This window comes from Brachyhypopomus gauderio, chromosome 14 (assembly GCF_052324685.1).
Source record: "Brachyhypopomus gauderio isolate BG-103 chromosome 14, BGAUD_0.2, whole genome shotgun sequence".
NCBI classification, from domain to species: domain Eukaryota; kingdom Metazoa; phylum Chordata; class Actinopteri; order Gymnotiformes; family Hypopomidae; genus Brachyhypopomus; species Brachyhypopomus gauderio.
This window is the reverse complement of record NC_135224.1, coordinates 15,498,516-15,515,754: the sequence shown is the minus strand read 5'-3', so window position 1 is coordinate 15,515,754 and position 17,239 is coordinate 15,498,516. Positions and strand designations below refer to the sequence as shown.

General features: G+C 38.7%; 2 protein-coding genes across 2 annotated transcripts; both read left to right on the top strand.

Annotated features, from left to right (window-relative positions):
* Positions 1-3,543: 3,543 nt before the first annotated feature.
* LOC143475611 (angiopoietin-related protein 3-like) lies at positions 3,544-6,523 on the top strand. The gene is made up of 7 exons (XM_076973487.1): positions 3,544-4,014; positions 4,435-4,545; positions 4,698-4,809; positions 4,884-4,997; positions 5,075-5,170; positions 5,524-5,787; positions 6,100-6,523. Exons 1-7 carry the CDS (start codon positions 3,553-3,555, stop codon positions 6,255-6,257), a joined length of 1,317 nt encoding a protein of 438 aa, XP_076829602.1. The 5' UTR covers positions 3,544-3,552; the 3' UTR covers positions 6,258-6,523.
* Positions 6,524-9,439: 2,916 nt separating this feature from the next.
* On the top strand, positions 9,440-17,181 carry LOC143475609 (phosphoglucomutase-1-like). The gene is made up of 17 exons (XM_076973486.1): positions 9,440-9,850; positions 10,685-10,847; positions 11,109-11,255; positions 11,349-11,474; positions 12,855-13,045; positions 13,292-13,446; positions 13,749-13,864; positions 14,012-14,147; positions 14,254-14,437; positions 14,516-14,650; positions 14,890-15,231; positions 15,514-15,618; positions 15,771-15,804; positions 15,922-16,010; positions 16,172-16,268; positions 16,445-16,548; positions 16,834-17,181. The coding sequence occupies exons 1-11, from the start codon at positions 9,440-9,442 to the stop codon at positions 14,977-14,979; spliced, it is 1,854 nt and encodes a 617-aa protein (XP_076829601.1). The 3' UTR covers positions 14,980-15,231; positions 15,514-15,618; positions 15,771-15,804; positions 15,922-16,010; positions 16,172-16,268; positions 16,445-16,548; positions 16,834-17,181.
* The last annotated feature ends 58 nt before the right edge of the window (positions 17,182-17,239 follow it).

Below are 17,239 nucleotides of genomic sequence, written 5' to 3'. Positions count from 1 at the left end.
AACTTATTCACCAAGCTATTTTGTTTTCAAAAAATATTTGAGGTTAGGATTTCTGGTCGTGCATTTTTTTTTTTGTAAATGCAAAACAGTTACTGCTGTCACACCCAACAACTGGTGAGTAGTAAATAAATTGCTATCAAACACAACTATTTACCAGAAGACTCTTAGTGCCCTGCTACTGGTATTACATTTGGTATTACATGTGTGGTGCTTTGTTGTGCTGTGATAGGGACAACACCCACTGCTGCAAGGTTCTGCTTTGCCATTCATATCCTCACCGTTCCAGAGGAATATCTGTTACAGCATTACACAGATTCTGAACTACCCTGCAGAAAGAGCCGTGATCACCTTTACTGGCACTAGTCCCTCACTTTGTTAAATGATCCAAAAGGTATTATTTTATATTTATATTTATATTTATATTTTATATACGTTTTATATTTATAACGTACCATTTAGAAGCTGATAAATCATTACAGTGGAAAAGCTAAGCATGTGTGAGAAGTGAACAGTTATCTAATGCATATAGAGAATACATATCTGATTTTGAAACAAGCATCATTCTCAGGAGTAATACAAATGAAAAGGGCACTAGTTTCTTAAAGAAAATGCTTTGTTCTTAAAGAAAATGGCTTTTTTGTTCATTCAAATCATATGGGTGACAACTGTTAGGGTCCCAATACATTTGATCTTGACAAATAAATGTCATAAATGTCAAATCTGACAGAAGCTAATGTTAAAAAATGTACCAGCTGGCAGAAAGGCAATATTGAGACATAATACTACTTTAAACTGACTCTGTGTGTGTTTCCCTGACCTTTGCAGGCTTCCACCATGATGAAAGGTTCTGTAAGCTGGTAAGTCTGTGATCTTTAAGAGGTGAAAGTGCTGGACGACTTTGTTTTTTTAATAAAGGAAGTGGAAAAGTATGATCATGTAACGTCAGGAAGAGACACCCCAACAAAAGCTGCGTATTAACTGTCTAATGCTTTTTGCTGAACAATGCCAGTCATTAAAAAAGTCCAAATGATTCCATATGAAAGCTTGTCCAATCCAACTATGGATGTTAATGTACTTTCATTAGTCTTATTATTCCCTTGAGTGGCTCAACACAGAAACAATACAGTTAAGCTTGGAAACTATATTCAAACGTAGAGATGAGCTGGATATTATTTTCAAATCCCATGCCTTGTGGCCTCATTATCTTATGAGCAATGCTGTCTGAATTCTCATTGGCTGTAAAAGACAAAATGATTCCAGAGGTCTGCGCTTTTCTCCACTGCTAATCAATCACTGTACCAACCAATCAGGTGTCTGCAGAGATCTGTCATGAGTGTCACTGTATCAATCATTCACTTGTGCCAACCTATCAGAGCTGGCACATTCTCTTCCCCTCCTCCTGACAGAGGAGCTACTGATGCTGAATGCTGTGTGTCTCGTATGGCAGCTCAAAGAGATGTACTGGCAAGCGTCACATCTGCTGTGTTCAGCTTGCTGTGTTTGTCATCCTCTTCTCTAACTGGTACTGGCACACTGGAAGGGGACTGTAGCGATGCACATTAGAAATGCTACCTTGTAGAGTGTTTATGCTTGACTGTGTCACAAACCTCCAGAAAGCTAATTTGCGCTTATTGAGCACGTGGCAAATAACAGAGTATTAAACAAGTCTGGCAAGAGTAACTTTTGGGCCTTTTTGCTTTGGAGTCTTTGCCACTCTTAAAATGTAAGTCTGTTAACGTATGGCTAAACTAGCCTTAGACACTATCTGTGCAGCACTGATGAGTACTGCATACATGGACGTTAATCAGTTGACTTCTGCCAACAAGAGGATGACCAACTGGATCAGGACTCATTACAACATGAAATGAAAGATGCCCCCCCCCCTGCAACTCCTCCCTAATAGGACTCAGACCAACTGTTTCCCAATAGCTCCACAATCTTGTGGGTTGCATATTACACCTCGGACACATGATCCTGGCATTGCAAATTATTTTTTATTGACAGATCAGCATAACCCTAATCTTAGAGTGTCAGGTCAGTCTAGCCATAACTTATATCCTGAAAGTGTGAGAGGTCTGCACTACATTTTTTTGAAGATTATTATAATTATTTGTTACTGTGTCAAATCACAAGTCTTACGGATGGTGGGTGCTAGTACTGCAAGCTGTCACAATTCTGTATAGAACAGGTAAGATTAGGTATAAATAATGCACATTTGTACTGTTCTCCTTTCATAGTTGTGTGTAAAAAAGTCAAATTAGACATCAGGCTGCTGTATGCACTCAGGTTCATGCTCAAATGAGTTCATGTTTCACAGTAGTTCTCCCTGACTCATTTCAGTCAAGTATGTAGTTGTGGTCTGGACTGTCCTGATTCAACTACAAAACTTAATAGATTTTAACATGTGGTTGCAAAGAACGGGTTTGATCTAAAAATGGGCGGAACAGATCCTTAATCTTGTCATAACAAATAGAGTATATGTAACTTCAGGAAATGGGAAACATTTAGTAAATATTTCTGACCAAGTAAAGGGACATTCACTATTAAAGTGGTAAGTGTTAGTGAGTGTTAGGAAGTTAGTATGAGCGTAAGTACCAGTACTAAGTGTTAATATAATTTCCCTTTGGGATTAATAAAGCTGTCTGTCTGTCTGTGTGTAAGGAGAATCAGAGTTGAGGTTTAATGCAAGAGGGAAAAATGTGCTTTCCACCAAAAAAAAAAAAAAAAAAAAAACTCATGAAGTTTATTTTGTTAAAAAAATGAAAGCAGTCATCACTGGTAAACAGAGGGTTACACTATCAGGATGACCACAACACACTGGAGTGAGGACATGCTACCCCTCAATTTTGGGAGGCACACTGCCATCACAGCCATGGTAGGAAAAAAGTTAGACGATGTGTTGCATCATCTCATGGAACAAAAAAAACTTCTCATTGAGGAGAAGGGAATAGTTTCTACTGACCGAATGATTCTAATGATAGCTGAATGATAACTGTGGCCTTGAAAACTTTTTTAACGCATGGTATGACCTCTCAGCCACAATAAATATTGTAACCTTTTAGCAGATATGTGGCATGACTCTATGTTGAGGTAAAAACTCAAGTGGCATAGAATTATGGGTATTAGAATTTGCTGACATACATGAAAATTGTGCTGTATCTTTTTTGCAGATGCCTTTAAAGTCATATAACAAGAAGAGTTTCACACACACACACACACACACACACACACACACACAAACACACACACAATTCTGTCCCAGTTATGGGCTAACATATTTTTAAAACTTTTTTTTTTTTTTTTAATCTTCAATATACACTTCAATACCTTTTTTAGAAATGATTGTTTTAGAACATTTGAAGCAGTGCAGGAACTAACTGAGCCACACCGCTTCACCCTGCACAGGCTTAATGATCAACCCTCTTGCAGCAAGAAGAGTATAAAGGTCCTGAATCCATCTTTCTAACACAGGGAGCTGAAAAGTCTCTAGTAACACTGAAGCTTGAAGGTCAAGGGGGGACAGAACAGGTAATCATGAAACTTGCTTTGCTGATGATTCTTGTGGTGGAAACTGGCACATTCTCAATAACACTGGACATGAGCACTGAAGAACCAATGCTGGCTGGAGTAGAGACTCTCGATGACGTTCGGCTCATAGCCAATGGCCTCCTGCAGCTTGGAAAGAACTTAAGGGACTTTGTGCAAAAGACAAAAGACCAGATTAATGTCATCATCCAAAAGCTGAGTATATTCGACAGTTCCTTCCACCAGCTCTCTGCTCTGGCCAGCAAGATCAAAGAGGAAGAAGAGGAGCTCAAAAAGACCACCGTGATGCTCAAGGCCAATAACGAAGAGATCAAGAGCCTGTCACTGGAGATAAACTACAAAGTAGAAGACATCATGAGGGAAAGAGTTCAGTTCCAAAACCAGGTAGAACGACTGGAGGAGAAGCTAACTGGCCTGACCCAGGGTCTTCTCTCAGAAGACCAGGTTGCAGAAATTTCTGCAGTCAAGGTGAGATTGAATCAGTGTCATTATTTGTAAGTCTGAGACCACACCTTTCTATTCGCTGTTTCATTTGACAATATTTTTACTTTTTTTCTGATTTAGTTCCTAGTACATTAAAAATCATGATTCCAAAACTGTCAAGTACATCAGCAAAGTAATGTTAAGTACTCTCTGTGTAATACAACCTTGACTGTTTGTCATATGTCCTTGGGAAACCACAGATGACACATGGCAAAGTTAGATTTTGAACCTGAATTGAGCAAGAAAATATTAAATTTCGAGGTCTAAGATCCACTAACATCTGGACAAGGACATTTAAAAAACATTTAAATGAAAGCAGTTCTTTGTGAACGCAAAAGAACTAATCTCACTAATCTCTCTGAATCAGTTTTGAGAAGGTGACCAAACACACAATGTCTCAATCAGGAAGTGATCCAAACCCAGGAGAGGAACATACTAGAGCTGTTGAGGACAGTCAAGGAGCAAAGTGAGCATCTCAACTTTCAGCAAAACAAAATCAAAGGCTTGGAGAATAAGGTAAGATTTAAAATTTTTTATTTATAAAAAATAAATGCAAAACAGTCTATCCTAACCCAGCCACGAAACAACATCAAATCAATTTGTGTGCCTGATACTGTGAAGTGTAAAGTGTTATGGAATGTAAAATTATGTTGTCACTTCACTTCTAGCTGAACTCTGGCAGCCTTCAGGAAACAGCTGCTAAATTTCACTGGGATGCCCGAACCTACATCATGTCTGATTATCTCTCCAACTATTCCACTGATGGTAGCTTCTCGAGTGGTGAGGATAAGAATAATGGTCTTCCTAGGGCAACCATCTTTCACTGCAGACCACTGAGAATGATTCTCTTATAGATTTTCCAAAGCACTGTGGAGAGATATTGAGTGAGGGAGAGGAAACCAACAGCTTGTATGCTATCAAGCCAAATCATTCAGAACCTTTCCTGGTCTACTGCGAATTCACAGATGGTATGAGTACAAACAATACTTGAGTATTGGAGACTGGAGATAGCCAAACATCCTAATTTCACTTCTTCTCTCCACAGAGGGAGCGTTTACAGTCATTCAACGTAGGCAAGATGGTTCAGTCAGTTTTGACCAGTCCTGGCAAAGCTATGAGGATGGATTTGGGGACTTCAGGAGTGAGTTGTGCATTTGTAACATCAGTGTTCAAGAAACTGTGAACACAGGAATGAAGCTTCCTGTTCACTTTGTCGTGATGACACTAGTGGCCTGGAGCACAATGGAGTGCTCTGTCTTGATGTCAACATTTGGGCTTAACTGCTTTCAACAAACTGGCTTTCAGCAGCTTTTGACAAATCTTTGCTGCCATGGCCTTTTCCTTCAAGGGAACACCCACCGCTATATGGATTAGCCTCTAAGCTATATCAATTGTTTATAGTTGTTCAGTGCTCCATATTAAGAGTAGTGCAATGCTTTTATAGAGGCACAGATAACTGGTTGTATTTTATTGATCAAGATTTCTGGCTTCTAGGTGACTACTGGATTGGCCTGAAGAAGATATTTTCCATTGCCAGCCAGGAAGATTCTGTCCTGCGAGTTCAGATGGAAGACTGGAAACGAGAGAAGTATTTAGTGGATTTCCAGTGTAGTCTGGAAGGCCCTGTCTCCAACTACACCATCCATCTTAAAGCAGGAGGCCTCACCTCTGAAATAGAAAGCCCGACAAGAATGAGGTTCTCCACGAAAGATCACAATGATGGGAACAATAGCCAAGACTGTGCCCGTGACTACACAGGTAGTGATCTAGAGCTACGGATATTTAGTAAAACACAACAGCTAGTATATAACATCTTAAAACAAGGGTAATTCTTTTATAACCCTGAATTGTTTATATTATATACACATCCCAATATTAATATATCAATAATATTGAGTATTGAGTGTATAATGTATGAGTACTGAGAGGATAATAGTCATGTTACGATGATGCCCAAGATGTTTTTTTAATTATTTAAAAATCCAGAATTTCTGTTGCATTTATATTTATAATAAGATCATAATATTAAATGTAATACCATTTACTCTGTTTCCTCTGGATGTTTTTAAGGGGGCTGGTGGTTCGGTGGTTGTGGAGACATGAACCTCAATGGCAAAAGTATCCAATGCAGACCTCGCCGTAAGGGGGTCCACTGGAAACACAACAGACCCTCTCAAACCCTCTTCAAATCCTCACAAATATCATTTTATCATCTCAAGGCAACATAGATCCACACAGGCATCTTCTCACTCATAGAATGTGACACTGGTGTGGCGGACATATAAGTAGTGGGCGTATCATTGTCATATCTGAAACTCAGCTCCAGTATTTTGATACAGGATATGCACACACTGAGGTGGACATTGTTTTAAATGTTTAGTTAACCATGTGATATTCAAGCATATGTTCTCAGAATTTGTATCTCTTATTTATTCAGTTATTTCCATTTCCATCTAGAGCTTATTAATAGGGCCTTGGGATTCCATACTATGTATTGTATGATGCTTTGTTGTTGTAGTTATCATTGTTATAAGATTTACATTAAATGCCTTTTTTATTCTGTTTCTGAATGGTTTATTCAGAGGCAAGCAAGTGGCGGTAAATAAAGATCACAGGGCAGTCATGCAAGGTTACCTTCTGCTAATCTGAACAATTACACAACTACTTATTTGTTTTTCCATGTATTCCGTGTTGTTTGGCACAAACCATGTAGAGAGGTTGTGGTGCTCGGTCAGTGGGTTTGATAATGTTTTTTATCTGAAGTTGCTTTTCCTCATTCATAATGTGGTAATGTAAAATCAATATAAAACAGGCAGCACATCATAAAAAGTCATAAAGATTTTTTATGTAATCCTTATTAATGTACTGTATCATACCTAGTGTTCGAGGAGAGAATAAATGTTCTCTTCAAGTAAGTTTTGTACAAGGTCCAAAAGCATGACCTTTAACCTCCAACAAATGCAAACAGACAGGGCTTGACATTTCATAGCCAGTATCGCATGTGCTCACAGGCCAATGACCATTAATGCTCTGGTAATGCTTTAATACTAAAGGTTAACCATGAAAGATTTGGCCAACAAAATTGAAACAGCAGGAAATCAGGAACTTTGGATATTAGAAACTAATAATAATAATAATAATAATAATGCCCCCCATGACAATGGATTGGAAAAAATATGTTTAGAAGATGAATGAATGAGTAACTAGTGTTATTATTATTATTATTAGTAAAGTTGCCAGAATGTCATCTATCTTTAGTTGTAGTTCTTTCTTAGCCCTTCTGGGTCTCCTATGTTGCATGATGGCTACAAACCTGTGATGGTGAGGACATGTGATTCCCCCATGATTTGTACAGCTGAATATAACATCACCATATTCTAAATATCCCCTACCAAGATAAAAACTGTCAGGGGTGATTACTGATCCTACAGGGATAATCAGGTCTGATCTAAAATGAGCTGCCCTATTGCACCATACTGCAGGGAGTGGAGAGCAGAGTAATGGAAAAGAATCCAAGCTCTATTCTAATCCAAAACTGAACTGAAAAACATCCATTTATAGCCGCTCCCTTTAATTTGTTAAAAGGCGATTTGCTGACACCTTGTGGACTAAAAATAAACGTAATCGCTTCTTATCGCTTATGAGACGTCAGATGAAGAACATTTTATTTGAAGTTGACGTGAACAATTCTGGGGTGTATTTCCCATAACGTTCGTAACGCTAAGTACTTCGTAACCTCGTACTTAACATTCGTAACTTACGTCGTACTTATAGTCGTTCGTAACTTTAGAGCATTCGTAACTTACCAAGTACTTCTTAACTCGAAGCTCACGTGCAGTTCTGCCGCTAGAGGCCGCTAATGTTCCTTTAAAAAACTCGCGCTGGTTTTAAACACGGCATTAGCACATTAGCTAAAACATGAAATTTTGGAAATTAATATTTGTGAAGAAGCAAAGCTTGAATAATTTAGTCAGTATTTTCCTAGAATTTACTTAACTTTGGTTGTATGACTCGTTTTTTTTTTCGTTTAAATAGGAGAATAAATATATATTGTTTCATTTCATTCACATCAAACAAACTCGACATAAGTGCATACGATTAGTTATTGATGTACACATTTAATTAAATAATTTAAATTTTATAAAATACCTTTCCAATGTAGTAGTAGTATTAAATTAGTACAAATATTTTTTTAATCTAATAAATGTATTCCCTGCAAAGAAATGACTCTAGTTAGCCAAATAAGCTTGACACGACATGACTTGATATGTCTTAACCAATCAAAAGGACTTATTTAATCATTTACATATGATATATATGATATATATATATATAAGTATCTTTGAGTAAGGCCTGACTAAAGTGATGCTACTGATGGGTTTCTGCAGACTTTCTGTTTCCCATGATGCACAATGATCCTCATACACACTCTCAGCTTCTTGAGCCTTGTTATAAAGGCATAAGAGTATTTATCCCCACCAAATAATTCCTGCTCAAACAACTACATGCAAAATATATGTACAAAACTACATACTACTGCGTTAGAATACATACCCCCCCCCCCCCCCCCACTCCAGTGAAATAGTTTCAATGAAATGTACACCACTGCATATAGGTGAATGTGCAAGTCTTGTGCAGCTGGTTGGTTGTTTGTTTATCCCCTTACGGTTATTTTGTGATCTGTTCTGTTTATAAAGATCTCCCTTTTGAGTTTATATTACGTTATTGGTAGTTGGACTTGTCCTGTGTGTATCGTTCGTTCGAGTATAAATCATGCCACATATAGGCATGCACAATCCGAGCACAGACGATAACCAGAGAGATCCTGTCAATTCCCAGTGTCCACCTCCTAGCACCGCAACATTACAGACACATTAAATGCCTTAGCCCCACTGCAGTACTACATGCTGCAAACCCCACCAAACCCCATATTTGAACACAGTAATAGTTAGATGGTAATATTGCATAATACTGATTGCCTACTCCTATATGATACTAGCTGCCATGGGTGGACATTTCAGGTTTAGAAAGTAAACCTCCTTCCCAGGAGCCTGAGCAAAATCTTAGTGAGGACTTTTACTTTTTGAACCTGGAATGTCCACCTCTGCTAGCTGCTCAGATCTTTGATGACTGGTGAGGATCCAGCAAACATATCACAACAGGCACAAGATGTGCCTCGATTTGGCAGTATTATCTATTACTCCCTCTCATCCTTTGGCTTATTCTGTCTTGATTTGGCCTGTGACTGTGCTAGTGTGGCATCTGATTGGCTATCATTGCGTGGGTGATCTTAGCCATCTTACTCAACAGCCCTCTAGCGAGCAGGAAGACTGACATTGACGCCCCTGCACATGTGCAAAGAGCAGAGCCCATCTTCAGTTACTGTCCTACACGGCCTCTTTATTTTTGGATGCTTGACGGCCCTGCTGCCAGTCCGTGGAACGCCCTGGGGCAGCCACAAGGCTTTCCTGTCCTCCTCTTTCCTCCCCATTCCCAGAGCTCTCAAAAGGGGACTCTCCCACAGCAACAGACCTCCTCTTCGTGTCTCTTCTCTCCTTCAGCGATGGAGGAAGGTCCCCTGAGGGTGCTGACTCTCCCCACCACCCCGTTTTCTGACCAGAGACCCGGTACCAGTGGGCTGAGGAAGAAGGTGTACGTCTTCCAGACGAAAAGGAACTATCTGCACAACTTTATTCAGAGCATCTTCTCCTCCATCGACCTGCGAAATCGCCAAGGCTCCACAGTGGTGGTAGGAGGAGATGGACGTTACTTCAACGCAAGCGCCATCCAGGTCATAGTACAAATGGCTGCAGCCAACGGGGTCAGTTGCTACACTTCAGATTTTTTGTTCTTTAGTACATTAGTACTGTGCGAGATTGAAACTTGAAGCAGTCAGTCATTTTTGCCAGAACTCAGCGTCCAGTAACCTGTCAGCAATGCCTCGTATCTGTGTTAACAGCTCTGCCAAACTTGAACTTATGTCTCTTGAATAACAGACAAAAAATCATCTTGAATGAAAAAAGTACAGTAGCACAGACTTTATATGTTGATTGCAAAGTCCACTGGGTGAGATTAATTATGGAACCAATTACACTAATACAGCAGGCTACTTGAAATAGTTCTTAATTAAGAGACAGATGCAAATGAACTACAAAATTATCCCTTTAAATGGAATTAAATAGACCTGCTTTGTCATTGACACTTTAACAATTTTAAAGGTCACAACGATATTTATTCTTGACACCACTGGTAGAGTTGTGCATATATAAATAAATTATACACAACACGATACCAACTATAAATGTTCTCCTAATTTTGCCAGTAGTATTCCAGCACAGGTGGAGAAGCCATGTTGGATAACTGAGTGTAACTGCCAAAGTCAATCTGATGACACAGACAATTATTACTGCTCTCTATATATAAAGCTTTCAATGGTGTATAAATGGAATAATGCTTGTTTTTATAATCTAAAGGTCATCCCTGAAAAAAAAGCTATTTCTTGGTGTTTTTCACTTAATTTTCACATAAATATTAAAGAGATTTGTTCTTTATACAGTCCAGTTTTTTTAAAGAAAATGTTAAATTAAGTAAAACATTACATGTAAGCTCACTCTTCTTTAAGATTCACCCATGCTCTCACATTAACCTCACTCAGGTAGGCCGTCTGGTGATTGGTCAGAATGGCATCATGTCCACGCCAGCAGTTTCATGTGTGATCAGGAAGTACAGAGCAATTGGTGGAATTTTGCTTACTGCCAGTCACAATCCTGGAGGACCAGATGGAGATTTTGGAATTAAGTTCAACATTGCTAATGGAGGTAAACAAAACAAACAAAAACAATAACAAAACTAAAACCACAACAGAGTCGAATATCTGACATACATTCTAATGCCATTCACTGTACTGCTGTCTTATGAGACTTTCAAAGTTTACAGTGATGAAAAGTCCTGATAATATTAATGCAGTCATTTCACTGCTTGCTTAAACATGCAAATTCAAATACATCAACAGAATGTCCATCATTATAGTTATTTCAGTGTTTCTCTGTGTGTCCTGTTATTATTTCCTTCAACCACAGGGCCTGCTCCAGAAGCAGTCACGGAACAAATATTCCAGATAAGCAGATCACTTGAAGAGTATGCCATCTGCCCTGAACTCACAGTGGATCTGGAAACCCTTGGCAAGCAGACCTTTGACTTGGAGAACAAATTCAAACCATTTACAGGTGAAGGCATTGTTAGTATTACATCAATATCATTTTAATAACATTTACTGTAAATGATTGTGCATGTTTTTCGGTCTGTTGTTGCCATCATAGTGGAGATTGTGGACTCGGTGGAATCCTACGCAAACATGTTGAGGAACATCTTTGACTTCGCAGCACTCAAGGAGTTGCTGTCTGGAGATAACCACATACGCATTCGTTTAGATGCAATGCATGGAGGTAAGAACCTATTATGGTCTTTACATCTTTCAAGTGACCTCTGCACGCATACTGTATGCATACTCAAACAAGCAGAGTCAAGACATGTAACAAAAAAAACATGTCTTACAAACGTCTAGCCAGTTGTACTTGAGCGTATTTGCAAAGCCAGGAAGGTGGAACAAGCTCATGGGTTGTGATGTTTCCTGTCTGAACCTAAACAAGCCATCTCTGATCCAGACGATTCATAATGCTTTCAATGGGTGTCAAGGTGTTTCTTTTGTAATGGTTCTTCTTGAAAACATCCATTTAACATTTAACAGACTGCTACAAATTTGATAATGTCGATTTAGTTTAGAATGTGGCAGCTATTAAATCCTGTATTAAGTGCAAAGTCTTACGTTTGATGTTCAAAGCTCTTAATATTCTAGCTCCTGCATTTCTTGCAAATGTCTTGAAGAATTAGCCCATCTGGATTATTTTGATCATATGAGGCAGGCTTACTGCTAATTTGTAGGACTGCTTACAGCTCAGCTGATGGAAGATCTTTCCTTATACAGATCAGATACTCTGGAGTTAATACTCCAGGAAACATTACGAATACAAACTGTGTAGGTGTTCTAAAATCCAGTTTAAAGATTTTAGCACATCTGTACAGTTTATTAGGAAATTAATTATTTTATTCTTTGCTTTCACTTTTTTTACTTCATACTTTTATTCATTTAAAGTAACTATAATGCAAGTTCTACAGTATTACAATCATATTTGTTATTACAGGCCTATACAGACCTATATCTACTTTTTGAAGGAACAGGATATCTATCATAGCACAGCTGTGAACTTCCCAAAGGCTAGGCCATCTAGGTTTGGGATAGATAGAGTTTCCACATTGCTGTTTGCTAAATGCTTAAGTTGAGATGTCTGGCATAACATTGAAACCAAAGGCGAGTTCCCCTTTCAAAAAAGGAAGCCCTGCAATGTGGTGTGCACTCTTGACATGAATGGCATTTTAACAAGGTGTGGCATCCAATATCTCACCCACACTTCACATGGTTTACCCTGAGTGGTCAGCACTTTAAAATAAGGGGCATTCTTTGGTCATTCATTTCTAGCTTGTGAAAGACTGAAATATAGTATTTAAACAACATGTTGCCATTCTATTTCTCATCCAAGGTTGAGTGCCTGATATTCTATTAGTGAAATTTGGAATTTTGAAGAACCTTTACTGCATATCTTAATACTGTAAAAAAAATGTTAGTCTTCATCTAACAAATTCCCTTCTTAATGATATACATTTTAAAAGAAAAATCCACTTGTTACTGCTTTACTGTCTATATTTCTGTGTGATACTGTATCTATTGCTTTCTCCAGACAAAATGTTGTCTTATGTCTGTTTTAAAGTGGTTGGTCCATATGTGAAAAAGATTCTGTGTGAGGAGCTGGGCTCCCCTGCAAACTCAGCCATTAACTGCATCCCTTTGGAGGACTTTGGTGGTCAGCATCCGGACCCTAACCTGACCTACGCCGCAGATCTGGTTGAGACCATGAAGAGTGGCCAGTATGACTTTGGAGCTGCCTTTGACGGTGACGGTGTGGGTGTTCATAGCATAACACTATATGATTAACTCATCCTTTAGTGTTTGAGATATTTTACTCTCCAAGACGACAGATATTTGTTAGTATAACAGTCCCCTCTCATGTCAGCTCAAAACTGGTTGCTGTTTTCAAGTATTTCTTTTGCCCACCACCCTCATTTCTGTTTAAATCTACTGGTTCTCAAGGAGTATTCTTAGACTCAACTCATTTGACCCTACCTGACCCTGTTTCTTTCTTTTTAGGACCGTAATATGATCCTGGGGAAGCATGGGTTTTTCATTAACCCCTCAGATTCGGTTGCTGTCATTGCAGCAAACATCTTCTGCATTCCATACTTCCAGCACATGGGAGTGAGAGGCTTTGCCAGGAGTATGCCCACCAGTGGAGCACTGGACAAGTGAATATAACGTTTACTTTTATATGCTGTTGCTACTTAAAAATGTGGAACCTCTCACACATTATACATCATACCAAATGATTATAGATTTACCATAATACTGCTCTTCTCTGAGAGGACACATAAAAAGGTTGTGTGTGTGTGTGTGTGTGTGTGTGTGTGTGTGTGTGTGTGTGTGTGTGTGTGTGTGTGTGTGTGTGTGTGTGTGTGTGTGTGTGTGTGCTACAGCTTTTCATTTGCACAACTCATTTTACTCTGAGGTTGAGGTCAATGAGCTAACACAGTGCACATTCACTACCTAGTGTGGCTAAAGCAACCAAAATACAACTTTATGAAACTCCAACTGGGTGGAAGTTCTTTGGGAGCCTGATGGACGCTGGTCACCTGTCTCTCTGTGGAGAAGAGAGCTTTGGCACTGGTATCTAAAGCCTAACTTTCCTATGATTTATATCTTCCTCTTTTTCAAATATATGCATTTTATCAAAAAATTATTATTATTATTATTTTTATTTAGAATGGATTATAATTCCACTATGATGCAGTACCTTATGGACTTTCTTCTCAGGTGCTGACCACATCCGGGAAAAGGATGGCCTTTGGGCTGTGCTTGCATGGCTTTCCATTCTTGCTGGCAGAAAACAGAGTGTTGAGGAGGTTATGACTGAACACTGGAAAACCTATGGCAGAAACTACTACACCAGGTAAAGATACTGTATCAGAACATGAGAAAATTATACATGACTTCACATATGAATTAAAAGTATTATGTTTAGAAACTACTGCAGACTCTTTCGATTCACCTAACAGGTACGACTATGAGAATGTGGACATAGATACAGCTGTTGAGTTGATGCTGGACCTTGAAGTGATCATTTCAGACAAAGAGTTCATTGGGCAGAACTTCACAGTAGGAGAAAAAACGTACCAGGTGGACAAAGCGGACAACTTTGAATACACTGACCCAGTAGATGGAAGCGTTTCAAGAAACCAGGTATAATCTTTTATATAAAGAACATATACTATGCACTGTAAAATATACAATCCAACAGATATACCCAACTCTCAACAGGGCTTACGGATCATATTTAAAGATGGTTCTCGCATAATCTTTCGCCTGAGTGGAACAGGCAGTTCTGGGGCCACAATACGCCTCTACATTGACAGCTATGAGAAAGATGTAAACAAGATTTTCCAGGACCCACAGGTACATTTATGGCATTTAGTTTAAGCCACCTCATTATTGGTTTTCTAGAAATAGTCTAGAAAATTCTTAATCCTGAATAGGACACATGAAAAATAAGTTAATGTACATTATTTTTGGTGAAAGTGAGTGCCTTAAACACTAAAGGGAAGTGAACAGTAGTTGTAATTGTGACTACTGTTAACCTAGGTTACATGTAGAGAAGACATGTCTGGATTAATTTTCGTTATGATTTATCACAGGTGAAGCTGGCTGAGCTTGTGACCATTGCTATCAAGTTATCGCAACTGCAAGAGAGGACGGGAAGAAGTAGTCCTACAGTCATTACATGATTTTTGATGATGGATATTTTTAATAAAACTAGCATTTAGAATAGTTTTGTGGTGTTTTTTCTTGTACTCACCTTCTCAAGCACACGTTCAGGCGGCCGTTCGCAGCGCATGCGCTCTAGCACGCTCTCTTGTCTACTGTTTCTTAACAACGCAGATCTACTCGCACCCCGCGCACGGCGGCGCTCAACTGATTTCATTCGTGAATAAATTCCGTCAAATGAAAAGTGCCCAGTTTTAATAACGTCTGTTATCGTGAGTGACATTATTACATTTTTTCCTCAAAATTTGACTTTTGTGTGTATATATAACTTCACATGAGACATCGTTGAAAAACTACTTTTTAAAGTATAGCTAGACAATTTATTTCTTGTTTGGTCAATTAGCTACTGAAGCTCAACTCTAGCAAAGAGTGTTTGTTGTTTCGGTTAACTGTTTGTTTTCCTCTCTATCACTTCTCTATAACTTACATTACATTAGACGTTCGGGGACATTAGCTGCTTTAAAAAATGTATTTATTTGTATTTACAACCTAAGAGAACCACTGTTCTAATATGGACGTTGCTGCGACACTCTCAGCTGAATCATACAAGACCAGTCATATTGTCAGTGCCCGTGCAATCAACAACTCGGAGATGGAGTGTAAGAATCCATTGCTTTACATTACAAAATCTTAGAAACATGTAGTTGAAATTGTATTACCACTACTGTATTACTAAGCCAAAGGTCACTATTTCTAAACTTCGGAATACATTTTATTTTCATTTATTCATTCCAAACCTTTATTATGGAAGCTGTACCTGATGCAGGGCTGGAATCACAGAGCAGGTAAAAGTGGATCTGTCGGTCCCATCATGCTGCTCTGTTCATTCTTTCCCAGTTTAAATTTTTTATATTTCATTCCAATATAATGAAAACTCATTTTATTCCCCTACATATTACAAGGGTTGTATGCAGAATTGCTTTTGAAGAATATCTTGGAGCATGGGTTAAGATTGCTACCACAAAACCTGGGCTTATAATGAGAAAAGAATGTACGTATCATTTGGCAGACATTTGTGTTAACGCGTAGTCCCTACCAACATGAATATTACCTAGTAAACATCATAAATATATAACTTAGGAAACATATGAAACATAGGAAATTGTAGGATAGAGGAAAGTTAAAGGCTCTGTGTATTTTTGCTCTTTGTAGCCTTGGATGCACTGATCCAGTGCCCGGAGATGCTTGCAGCACATTACGGCATATCGGGCAGCGGGTCAGATGACCTTACTGTACAGCAGCGAAAAGTGTAAGTGCTGACAAATAATAACAATTTACATACCATTCAGCTTTGTCAAGCAGAGGAGTCTACCTCATTCTCAACAAAACGTTCACAATGATAAAGTGTGGAAAGCATCATATTACTGTATCACTGTACAGCTGCACTGTAGGCTGGTTGGTGATTGTCTTCATATGTTGTCGCAGCTTCAAGGAGATTATGTATGGCCCAGGGCTGAAGAAATGTAGCAAGAGTAAATTGGCTCGAGTCAACCAAATCAGAAGGACCTACCTGCTCTATAGATCTCCAGGTGACATCTATGATAAATAGGTCTTCCAGTGGTCTGCCAGGACAGTCTATTTGTATAAAATAAGGAGACACCACATCCTCTTTTAACCTAATACTAAGATACAGTTGCCATTGAAAATGCAAATGTGTTTTTTAGAATTTGTATAAGACCATAAGTTCTAACTGCCACAATAAAGTTGTTTATGCTGATAGACTGAACACATATATTGATTTATAGTATAGAGTGAACATTTGTGTTTTTGAACATATATGCCATTTTGTTTTGTTATTTGGGATGTTTCTGTAGATCTGCGGACTCCACATATATCTGAACCAAGGGACTTGATCAGAGACATGGAGAACCAGGACTGCTGGGAGGGTGAAGTGGACAAGCTGCTAGCATGGACACACTCTCTCTCCTTTGAGGACCTGGACAGACAGTAATTTGGAGCCTGGCAGAAACCACAGTTGAACTAAATTCTGTAAGCCTGTTTGATTTTCACACATATGTCCGTGTGATTTCATAGCCGCAATTAAGACTAGAAAACAATTTGCTTCAGCAGCTCTGGAGACATAAGTGTCTGAGACAAGTGACGTAAATGTGTCATTTGGCTCTGGTTTACAGTTCCAACTGAATTAAACGAGTTTCAATATACATCACTGAGGCCACAGTTTACAAGTGTGAGTGAGACCGTGTCATGCATGATTTAGCA

Bases quoted from the DNA above. Each gene is read 5' to 3' on its own strand.
- LOC143475611 (XM_076973487.1), top strand. From the start codon at position 3,553: ATGATTCTTGTGGTGGAAACTGGCACATTCTCAATAACACTGGACATG. The intron at 4,015-4,434 runs GTGAGATTGAAT...TGTCTCAATCAG, and splicing joins CAGAAATTTCTGCAGTCAAG to GAAGTGATCCAAACCCAGGA. The intron at 4,810-4,883 runs GTGAGGATAAGA...ATTCTCTTATAG, and splicing joins TGATGGTAGCTTCTCGAGTG to ATTTTCCAAAGCACTGTGGA.
- LOC143475609 (XM_076973486.1), top strand. From the start codon at position 9,440: ATGCTTGACGGCCCTGCTGCCAGTCCGTGGAACGCCCTGGGGCAGCCA. The intron at 10,848-11,108 runs GTAAACAAAACA...CTTCAACCACAG, and splicing joins GTTCAACATTGCTAATGGAG to GGCCTGCTCCAGAAGCAGTC. The intron at 14,438-14,515 runs GTATAATCTTTT...AACTCTCAACAG, and splicing joins GAAGCGTTTCAAGAAACCAG to GGCTTACGGATCATATTTAA.